The sequence below is a fragment of the Delphinus delphis genome, chromosome 14 (genome assembly GCF_949987515.2).
Source record: "Delphinus delphis chromosome 14, mDelDel1.2, whole genome shotgun sequence".
In the NCBI taxonomy this organism is placed as follows: domain Eukaryota; kingdom Metazoa; phylum Chordata; class Mammalia; order Artiodactyla; family Delphinidae; genus Delphinus; species Delphinus delphis.
The window spans coordinates 34033011-34045087 of NC_082696.1; the positions used below are offsets into that span (position 1 = coordinate 34033011).

The 12077-nt window shown below is 33.9% G+C and overlaps 1 protein-coding gene across 3 annotated transcripts in view; it reads left to right on the plus strand.

The window, feature by feature from the left end:
- PTPRK (protein tyrosine phosphatase receptor type K) overlaps window positions 1–12077 on the plus strand; it is a 568874-nt gene that overhangs the window by 531580 nt on the left and 25217 nt on the right. For 2 of the 3 annotated variants that reach the window (XM_060029983.1, XM_060029984.1), the window contains exons 15-18: window positions 2398–2558; window positions 8670–8854; window positions 10566–10653; window positions 11771–11847. In XM_060029983.1, coding sequence (XP_059885966.1) covers window positions 2398–2558; window positions 8670–8854; window positions 10566–10653; window positions 11771–11847 — 511 coding nt within the window. Of the gene's footprint in view, window positions 1–2397; window positions 2559–4379; window positions 4416–6347; window positions 6360–8669; window positions 8855–10565; window positions 10654–11770; window positions 11848–12077 lie in introns of all 3 variants that reach the window. The other variant, XM_060029986.1, reaches the window with a different exon arrangement.

A 12077-nucleotide genomic window follows, 5' to 3' on the forward strand; every position in this document is an offset into this window, starting at 1 on the left:
ATTGATCTGAGAATTAATTGAGTTAACATGACAAGCGCCAAGCATATACCAGACCTAATTCATCTATTCAGCAAGTATTTATTGAGTGTTTGCTATATGCCAGACACTGCTCTAAGTGCTAGGGATATACAGATGGTCCTTCCCTTCATGGAACATACAGTGGGGAAAACAATTAAAAGGATACTCACAATAATAATGTGATGAGTGTTATTATAGGCAGAAAACATGTTGCTATAAAAATACCTACCAGGGAAACCTAACCTGAGACAGGTTGTATTGGGTTCAGTCAGAGAAGTCTCCCTGATGAGGCAAGACAGAATGGAAGTTAACCAGATACTAGAGGTAAAAAAACATTGTAGGTCAAAGAGGTAAGTTTGGAAATGTCCTAGAGGTGAGTTTGGAAAGTGAAGCCTATAGACTAACATTATGACCTGCTGATGTGTAATTTGCCCCACACATTCTTTCAAAAAATAGAACCACTTTAAAGAATAAGGAAATTTAACATAAATATTCAGAGTCATGACTTCTCTTTAAAAATAATTTTAAAATGAGAAACTCAGCTCTGGGTTCAAATGCCAATATTCACTTAGGCAAGTTGCCCCCTAAACTGCTCTCCAGTTCTCTGCAGTCCCCACCCTACTATGCGGTGTCTCATCACTGGCAGCAGCACTATTTATATTCCCTGTGTGAAACCTGTAAGGGTTTTACAGGGTTTTTGCCTCCTAACCTAGAAAAAAGAGACAAGAGATCTTTCAGTGAATAGAGCAAATATTGCTACTAAGTGATGGTGGTGGTGACAGTGGTTGTCATGGTGTAGTGGTAGTGATGGTGGTGGTGACAGTGGTTGTGATGGTGTAGTGGTCGTGATGGTGATGGTAGTTCTTGTTACAGTTTTGTCATTGTTTTCTTATTGATAATACTTATCATTATTATTATTTCTAAAAAAATTAATGCCATTTCCATCCCTAAAGCCTAGTTTATGACTATCTTACTTAGGTATCAGATCTGCTATGTCAGTATATTGGGTATTGTTGGGTATGTACACCTGAAGCCAAGTACTATAATTCTCTAAGAAAAATATCTTACACATGAGTAGCTCTCAAATCATCAGATTAATTTTCTAAAGGAAAAGCCTTTGGACATAAACACAACTACTAAGTGAGTCTTTTTTTTTTTTTAGGTATTTGTAGTATATTTACTCTAGTACAGATACTCATGAGAATCAGAAGAATTTATCCTAGCTAATAATCCAGCTGAGAAATGTTACTCTTAAAACAACTAAAAAATACTTCCAAAGCACCATAAACTGCTGCCATAAACTTAGAAACATAATCTGGCTACTACAGGCATTTTGAGTTTCTTTATTTCTTTTTAGAGTGCCTTATTAATGTGAGATAAATGTTTTATATGCCTTTAATAGGTTTTTAATTGCATGTTTCATGTGTAACATTCACAAAGAACCAGAATGTATTTCACATCCTTGTTATGTAAGATAAAGATATCAGTGTTTGAGTAGCTCAAAAGTCTAACTCTGCTAATTTCCAAATCCCCTGTGTCATTTGCCTTGCCGCATTCGTAAGGCCATTCTGTAGTTGGTACTCTGCCATGGGGTTCTGAAACACATTTTTAGGATTTGACCATGTTTGTCATCCAGTATTATGATCATTTGCATAATACCTCTGCATAGCATTTTCCAAACTTTTCTTAAAGTACTTTCCTTATAAAGTATATAATTTTCCCATATATTCCTGAGTATTTGCATTATATCTAGCTGCGGTTGATTCTACAAGTTTCTAGGTTAGGTTTGGATTAATGTTATAAATATATTGCTACATATGTTAATTCTACATGTTGCATTTTTACTGAACAATAGAACAAAGACTGAAGAATGGGATTTCTTTATCTATTTTAGTTGGATGACTATAGTAAAATATACTTGAAAAAGTAGTCATGTTCTTCCCCCAGAAGAACTTCTAAAAGTTGCTCAAGCGTGTTAATCACCCAGAGGAAAACCAAAATTTAGCATTAGCTTAAGTTTTCCTTGAGCAACTCTACTAAGGAAGTATTTACTTACTGTTCTAATAAAGTATAGTCATGCTTTATGATAATTTATTTATTTTTTTATGATAATTTATTTTAATGATAAAATAGAAGAAGTGATGAGACATTTGGGTTGACAGCTTGAATGTTGAAATATCCATATGACAAAACAATTTTATAGCAATCAACAAATATCATTTGGATGTCAAACTTAATTCCTGAAATTATGACATGTTTTTAGAGTTTCTAAACCAAATCTGTATTCTTATCCTCGGGCTTCCCTGAACTATTTACTGCTGGTGTCAACTCTCCTTCAAGCCTCACGCTAAGGTTTCCCTTTGGTATTTGTCTTGGCAGCAAGCTTGCTAAAAAACGCAAAGATGCTCTGGGGAACACCCGGCAGGAGATGACGCACATGGTGAATGCTATGGATCGAAGTTATGCTGATCAGAGCACTCTGCATGCAGAAGACCCTCTTTCCATCACCTTCATGGACCAACATAATTTTAGTCCAAGATGTAAGTTGTTCATCAAAATTTTAATCAAAGATTTTTAAAGTTCTTTAATGTCTCTCTGAATTCAACACATTACCTTTTGAATAGTGAGGGGAAGTAAGAAAGAGAGATAGGAAAAGTAGCTGGAAAGAGAAAAAGTGATATAGAATAGTATGGAGTTTATCAGAAGGCTTATTTTCAGTCTTGATATTGGATTTAGTTTAACTTCAAACTGTATGAATTTTATTACTGTGTTATAAGACATATCCATATACCACTCACCAAATCTTATGTTATTGCTTTAGGTTAAAATATACTTGATTGCCTACATAAAATTAGTTCATGTCAGAATTTTTTTATAATTGTTTTGCCATTTGAGTCTTCCTTTGTGTAAGATAAAGTTCCTTTTGAGATAAGAAATATCATAGTTCTTTCTGGGAGTTATTGGCATGGGAAAGTTATTTTATTTAATTATTCTATAGACTCCTGGAGAATTTCAGTAATAAAAAGTTAACCAGGGGAAAGAGGAATCTACATACACTTAAGTATCTGGTGTGAAGTCCAAAAGTTTACTTGAATTGAGGGATTGGCAGGGAACGGTGAAATCCGTCCATTCACCCATCCATGTTAAGAATTCCTCATGTTGATCTATGAAGGCAGATCTTTTAAAATACTGTCTTTTAAAATATTACCTCTGAAGTAGTTTACTGCTTCACAATCAATATTATTATCTTCAATTTTTCTCTGATTTTTATATCTTGTTCTATAGCACTGTCTTTGTTTTGTTACTTTAAGTTAAATTACCTGTCTCTTCAAATCCCCAAGTAAAATTGGTATTTGAAGAAGGCAAATTTTGTTTATCCTTGGCCTTGTGTACACAGAGGCATTTTGTCACAGATCCCAGAGGTATGTTTACCTCAGTTTGGGAAACACATGTATAAGGAAAGAAGTAAACAATAGAAGTATTATTTTCGATACAGATTATAAATATATGGAATGGTAAGATTGAGAAAATAAAGTATTTGTAGGTTGTATGCATTTATGGCTTTTCAGAAAGGGATTTTTTTCTGAAATGTTCAGCTTGGTGAAAACTTTTAGTAATTATTGGCCATCATTTTCCCTGATATATATCTATACCAAATTATTAGTTAGAAATGTTGTAATGAGTCATTTTGGATTTAGTTTTAATAATGATAGAGCTTTTCTGATCTATTTTATTTTCATTTCACTATAAGATAAATGATAGAGAAAAACATAAAATCTTATTATTGTTGAAAGTAAGTTTTGTTAAAAATATAGATGTATCATCTCTCTAACCACTTGCTTTAAAAATTAATCAGTTAAGGATTTGAAAGGATTTTTGTTTCCAAAGCTTTTCTATCTAATGACTGTGTACCTTATTAGGAGGCTTGAATTTAGCAGTATAACTATAAATATACACTTATGAACTTGGAGAAAGGATTAAATCTATTTCCCAAAGTTAACTAAAAATATTTATTTGGAATGAATATAAGATAATTACTTCTCTAAGTACCTCACACTTGATAAATCTAAAATACATGTTTTTCCCCCCTAATTTTATAATCCTTATAATGTCATGCTGAATCTTCTTGGCTTTTAAAATTGAACTGACTACTGAAATATAATTATAGATGCACCTTTCCTGGTATTTTGAGATAACCCAAGCTTTGAAAAAGAGAATTTTACCTTTGCAGGTTATAGTAATCAAAGAAAGTTTAATAGATATATTTCTTAAGAAATGATAAATCTATTTTAAAGGAAAAAAAGAGCATAAAATACAACTTTAGGGCAATATGTTCCTTCATGAGCTTTGTTTTCCTACAGTGCCCAATGATCCACTTGTGCCGACTGCTGTGTTAGGTGAGGCCCTAATTCTTTGTCATCTTTTTTTGCATGGATCACCCTTCCTTGCATGGGTTATAGCTTTGTCCACGCAGTAATTATTTACAGCACAGGAAGCAGTTTGATTTCGAAAATATAGTCCTGGTTTTATCAAAGAGAGCAACTGTGGTCAACACAATTAGATCTAGTGCATTTCAAATTAGTAAGGTATGCTTTTTTAAAAACAACATATTCTTTCATTCTTGGTTCTGTTAGATTTGGAGTGAAAGTACAAGGGCCCTCAATATATACCTAATGTTTATACATGCAAGTAAGTAGAATGAGCCCAAATGCACACATTTCAGGGGCCAGTGCTACCTGAATCATTAGTTTATATATAAAAATCTACCTGATTTAAAGGGCTTTTCTAAATCCTCCTAATTTTATAGCAACTAAAGAACACATTTCCAAGTAAACATTAGGAATGTGTGCATTTGCTTTAGTTTTGTCTTTGTTAAGACTTTATAAATGCAGGTAAAGTTGCTACAATATTGATAGGGAGTTTTGCATTCTATGTGCATCTTACATAAGCATTATCTTTCAAAAAATTTAGAATAAGCCAAGATTTACCACTATATAACATCCAAGACAACTGATATTGCTAGTGATGAATAAGACCTTTTCAGCTCTAAAATTAAAATAACGTTTAATCCAACTGTATATTTAAGAATAGAATGAGTTTCATTTCAATTTGTACCCTATTCCTTGACTAATTATACACCAATGATTCATGACCAGCTTGCTCATATGTTCGCAAGTTGTCTTATCAGTTTGACCCCCCTGCTTCTAATATTTAAGATTTAACCAGAGAAATGTAGAAATTGCCAGATAAATGTATCTTAAAAGTTCCCAGTTCTCATGTTTTATATTTAAATTTCTTTGAACACAAAACATTAGCTTATGCATGTTTTTATTATCCATGTATTCAATGTTTAATTATATTTTAAAAATATGTTGGAACAATACAACTAACTCAGTTAAGCAAAATATACCTCTTTTTCACTAAAATAATTATTAAAAATTATAATTTTATAATCTAAAGATATATTCTAAAAGAATCTGTCTCTGATTGCACTCTCCCTTTGATGTCCACACCAGTAATGGCAGGGAAGTGAGCTGGGGAATTTGCCCCAAGGGATGGTCTGATCATGTAGGAAGGAGCCAGGAATCATGATCTTTGGGAGGCATCAAATGCCTCTGAAAACGTCATCTTCTGTTGAGAGCTGTAGAATGCTGTCAGCATCAAACTAATAAGTTAAATTCAATTAAGTTATTAAAAACTCAAGGAAAAAGATAGTTACCTCACTGTTAAAATTTCGTTACAGTAATATTCAAGGACATGTAGAATTGGGTCTAAGTCTCAGTCCTCTTGTGGACTCACAGTATGAACTCAAGAAAATACCTTTGTCTTTGCTTCTCCATCTGTAAAATAATATAATATTTCTTACCATACCTTTTCCTCAGAGCTTAGTAAAGAGAAAAGGAGATAATGTATAAAGTTTAAAAGACTATTGTAACAATTTTCCCCATGAAAGAAGATATTTTTGTTTAAGGAAGGCTAGAGTTAACACAATAGAATTATAAAATCTGTTCATTTAAACAGTCAGTGTGCATTTTATTTCACTTTGAAGGTCAAGCTGATTTTTTTTTATGTTTCTTCTTAAAAACTAAAAAGCTCTTTAATCATACCAGATTTAGAAATGATTTGTTGCATTTTTTCATCATTCTTGGCATCACTGTGTTTACAGTTGTTTTGCATCCAGCTGATTTTGTATTTATAAAGCAATTTTTGAAGTCACTTCAAATATTGCTTGATATTAATATCTGCTTACTGATTTGAAAAGAAGTTAGAAATTTTTGTATTGATTCATATTTTTGTTTTTTGTGTTCTACTGCTTCATTGGGTTAAAGTCCCTATAACTGGTAAGTGTATTACAAAGAACTCTAGGAAACCTTTCCGTCAAGGAAATATTTGAAGTTATTCTTAAATGTGTGATAAGGATAATGATTAGTACATGTACTCTTACTTCTAGTCACATTATTAGGTAATTTAATGAGGTAGAAATGTATAGAGATTAATAATTCATATGTGATAATTTAAAAAAATACTGCTCATTGTACTAATGTATTAAAGCTTAATGCAAAACAAAAGGCACTGTCTACTTCATGTTGATAATCATGTAAGATTTGGAATATGGGTGAATTCTGTTTTTCTCACTGAGCCTTTTACAAATGTAAATATTCCACTGCTCCAGCAGGTACAACGTGTGCTCTGGGGCTGCTTCACAGAGCACTGACTACCTTATTCCAGCTTGGGTCATTGCGTTTTGCCTCCCTGACATTATTCTCTTTACTTCTCATCCTAAGCTTTATATTCTGTGGTAGTGCCCAAATTGGTGGCTTCTGAATTTAATTTTACTGGGAGATGTATATATTCTTTATGTCAGTGTATTGATTACAATATTTTAGCAAAGATAGATCAATTGAGTGTTGTCTCATAGAAAAAACAGGAAACTCTCATAAATCATGTTTGCTAGCAAACGTTTGTGTGTAGAGGAGTGGGAAACCAGAGTAAAGAGCATTAATTCATTTGGGTGTTTTTAGGTCACAACAGAATCCAGCAGAGTTTTGTTTTTTTAGTTCAATTTAGAGTTTTAGAGTTTTAGAAGTAAATTCAAAAAGAAAAACTGCATTCATCCTAATAAGAGAAAGTAAAGTAAATGCAATCAACCTAAATTATAGAAGCATACAAATCTGATTGTGGGGTTCTTTTTTTTTTTTCCTTCTCCAGGAAGAAAAAATGTTTATCATGGGGACAACAATTCATTTTTTGCCATATCCTATTTGTAGAGTTGGTGATAGAACAGGCAAATGTACCAGCACTTGAAATATGTTTAACTGTTAACTAAATATCGTTCTCTACAGTATGCATTATCATTAAAACAAAAGTTCCCCTAAGAGTGTATTTTCTCCTCTGTTAATGAGTATGGCAGTGTAATGTTTTCTAAAGTAACACCCCTTAAAACATTTGTGTTTTTTTTAACATGGTAAGTTTAAATGTGGTAACTATAAGCATGCTTCTTCTCATTGTAATGATTAGTACTGTGGTCATTAAAGTAATATTTATTTTTCAGAGGTAAAATGTTCTTGTTCTTTTCTTCCTTCTTATGACAGAGACTTAAGAGTTTCTTTTCATTTTAAGCTAACAACACAGTTGAGATGGGGCCTATACTTAAATGTGGATCGTGAGGGATTTAATAGATTTTTAACTAACTGAGTCATTGAAATATGTATTGAGTGACTGCTTTGCACCAGGCACTAAGAATAAAGAGAAAAATATGACTCTTGTCTCTACATGCTAAGTATTGAGAGTTTAGTGAGGAAAATAGATCAGTAAGTAAATGATTAAAGTACATTGTAAGTGAAATGAATGTTGGAGAACAGGAGGCCATGGGAACACAAAGCAGGTGCTTTGTAGCTCAGCCTCAATGGGCCGAGGAAGAATTCCAGAGGAAGTACCTAAATATTTTGCCCCAGAGACATACCCCCATTTCTTTTATACAGTAGCCAGAAAAGTCAAAATGTATCAGCAATAAAAACACAACAGTAATAATAAGCCAAGGGAATGGAGATCAAGTATAAATGCACATGTAACCTGGCTAGCAGACGTAGTGGGCCCAGGGGCTGATTCTGTAGAATGTTCATGTTTCCCAGTCTGGGAGTGTATCGTGGTAAAAAGCCAGAGGTGGAAGGGCATAGTACGGCCGCAGGGCAAGAAGAGCAGCCCTGTGGGGATGGGTTGCCTAGAGGGAGGTTGGGATATGGGTGGGAAAGGATTTGTTCAATTTAATCAAGAATGAAAACACTCTCCAATTGGCAACTTGATCTTCTGGTCCCACTCTATACTGCTCTGACTGCAGGTACAAGAAAAAGTCAGAACTCAGCAAAATCTCCCACTTATAGTTTTTAAAAGTGGATCAGGTGTCTCCCTCTACATCTCAGAGCATGTATTGTCTTACTGATAGACACATAATATACCCTGACCTCCTACCTTGAGCTGAAGTAAAAGGCTTTGTCTTTATAGGGGTGCTGCCCTAGGTCTATACTATATTTCTTTCCCTTCCTCCTACTATTAGAAAGATCATAAGATCTTAAAATCTTATTTGCATAGATATATATTAAACAAGGTAACTTTGTCTTTTTTTTAATCTTCTGGAATCTAAAAAATGGCAGATGAGAACCACAGTGCTACAGCAGAATCCAGTCGTCTTCTAGATGTACCTCGCTACCTGTGTGAGGGGACAGAATCCCCTTACCAGACGGGACAGCTGCACCCAGCTATCAGGGTAGCCGACTTACTGCAGCACATTAATCTCATGAAGACATCAGACAGCTACGGGTTCAAAGAGGAATATGAGGTGAAAGTTTCAATACTATATTGAATTTCATTTCTAACCATGATACCCAGCGCCATGTAACAGCTTTAACGTAGCAAGCAGTGGAATACTCTGTAGACTGTCTAATCCTTTCTCTGTAAATGTACAATCAAGTGTACATATGAGGAGAGGGGGGTAGATGGATTGAAAGAAAAGGGTACTTCCTGGGGATATATCTGGGTCAAAATTCCTTTTAAGAAATAAAAAAATATTGGATCCCATAATTTATTTGACTGTTACTTAAAAACCACTTTGTTAGACTTTATATTTCCCCTGCTCAAAAATCCATAGCAAGATACCTTGAGTCCCATTGTATCATTGCAGGTTCTGCTATTTGAAAGACCTAAGCAGTGGATACTTTTCTGTCTCTTTGCTTGTTGACCCTCTGTTGAGAAATAAGATCTAGCTTTTTGCCCTAAATGTACTACTTGTCACTCTGAGTTTTGTTTTGAGGATTATAGGTTGAGGGGGGCTGGGAAGAAAAACAGAGCGCGGAAAATCCAGACAACAAAAAGAAGCCCAAAAAAGGACATGGGAAATTCTTCTTTCATCCTTATTGCCCCTTGTTACTCAAACCAAAATACCAAGATTATACTACAAAAGAAGTGATTTAAACTAAACATCCCAATAAACATAGTATAGCAAAAAAGAAACAGTTCCTCTGACACTTTTCAATTACTGAGAAATATCAGTCTGGGGTGTACAAGAAAGTTCCTCCCCCACTGTACACACATATGTAAAGTAAAAGAGAACAAACAGTACTTTACTTTGAAAGACCACCTAAAATACATCTAACTTTGTAAGGAATCTTCTAAACATTACCTTTAATTTAAGATTACTTGTTATACCTTAGTTTAGGAATGAGTAAAATTATTTTTGAATTTTGAATGTTGATTTTAGATATATGCAGGAAACACTATGCTGTGTTAACAAAATAGTGCAAGGAATTACAATATTCTGCCAGAGCTGGGGTGTTTTTTGTTTGTTTGTTTGTTTTGTTGTTGTTCATTACATGTATATTCCTGTGTACCTCGCTTCAAAGACCGTTGACTCTTTGAAGACCCCATTTCCTGTGTTGAGCAAAGTTTAAGTTTTTCTGCAAAAAGAAATCTATACCCATATTTTAAATTGCTGCATATGGTAATTAAACCAATCAACAATTTCATCTGTTCCAAGATTCTTGGAGATAGTGGCTCTTTTTAATTTCCATATGGTCTCTTGTAGAGACTCAGTCCTTTCCACGATCTTCAAAGAAACTGAAATGTGGTGTATTGCACACGATTTAGTGAATAATTATGGGAGAAAACAGGTTTTCTTTTTCCTGTTAGAAATGCTAAAGGAAGCATACTTTTGAAAGATGCTCATTAAAAGTAGTTTTGAAGCTATTGATGCTTCCTCTATTTCCATCTCACAAAGTTATAGTGATCTTAAATTTGAAATAGTTTCAGGGTCCTTTTTTTCCCCTAAAGTTGTTTCTTGTCCTTAATTTAAACTCAGTCCAATCCAAGATGAGCAAGTAGGAGTCCAACAAACAAGCTTTGAGGTCTGAAAATTGAACTTGTTTACTGCTGTAGTACTCCCTTCCTCCCAGAGAAGATGGCTTTTACTGTTTTGTCTTCAGAACAAACAGACCTGATTCAAGAAAAGGAATTAAATTCAGTGCGCTTGTTAATTTTGGTTTTTTTTTTTCTAGAGCTTCTTTGAAGGACAGTCAGCATCTTGGGATGTAGCTAAAAAAGATCAAAATAGAGCAAAAAACCGATATGGAAACATTATAGCGTGTAAGTTCTCTTACAATTCTTGGTGAATGTAAATACTGTGTGTAGAAGGTAAAGAGTAATTTGCAATTCCTCCTTATATGGTTTTAAACTTTAAAAAAATCCCAGAGGGTGACACATCTGTTCATAAAATAATCCATTTAATATTAGAACAGCATTGGCTATTGGCAGGGATTCAGAAATTGTCACCATCCTCATTAATTAATTGACTCAGACTCTTCACCCTGTGGAGATAACGTGCCGCCTGATTTTATGTTTGTACATAAATATATGGGGGTGTCATTAACAGCTGAAAATATTAGAATAACAAATACGAAGGATTTTTTCAGTGATAAATTGCTGTAACTCTTCCACCAAACATATTCAAGGTGGGAGTGTTATTCTTTCCATATACCATATTTCCTTTCTTGGAGCCAGTGCCTGAACCCCAGGTGTTCCATGTTACTTATCATAAGGGACTTCCTCCTGATGAAGTCTTTACAGTGTATTCATGAGATAAATAAATTGATTATCATATGAAACCAAAGGGGCAGTAAGAAAAGTAACAGATAGTTTAGCTTGTAACTAACTGCTGATTTACTTAGACCACTTTATTCTCAATTTAAATTATTTTACACTGTCTTTTGAATACATCAGAATTTAACCTTGACTCTCACAAAACAAGTTGAGAGCAGGGGTTCGAAATTCACTCCCTAGTTCTGTGGCTCATTTTCTGTAAAGTACGGGGAGAAAAGATCCCACCCATATAGAATCATGCCTAACAAGCAAAATTAGGAGTTAAGGCAAGTTCAGTTCTTTAGAAAAATTTATGACTCAAATGATAATTTATCAGACATTATCATGTCCCGTAAAAGCTTTCTGACTATAAATGTTAGTCATTGAAGCTTTATTAACAGAATGTTATCATTGTAATAAGTAATGAGCTCATTAAAGTTCTTGCATTTCTTCAAATGACTGGTATCCAAGGAAATTTTGAAAGTATATTATGGATAATCAGCTGTTAACCACCGAATTATTTTAAGTCTCTACTAGGGTCAGAGGGTCAGACAATGACTAGGGTCATTGTCTCAGAACAGGGGGAAAATTTAATAGCTTTTATTTTATCCTTTAAAAAATTTAGATGATCATTCCAGAGTAATTTTGCAACCTGTTGAGGATGATCCTTCTTCAGATTACATTAATGCCAACTATATAGATGTAAGTATTTTTATCCTTCAGTATGCCCAACTTGTTGGCTTATATATGTAAATCTTTTTGCTTGTTATTACCTATAAAGTGATTGCTAGCTTTTTAAAATAAAGAACAAACTGTACACTTTTCCTTGTTCTACGTCCTAGTACTTACTGACGTTGTTGTGCTTTCTTTCACACCTGACTTTGGTTTGGGCTGTAGATTTGGCTGTACAGGGATGTAAGTACCACTATATG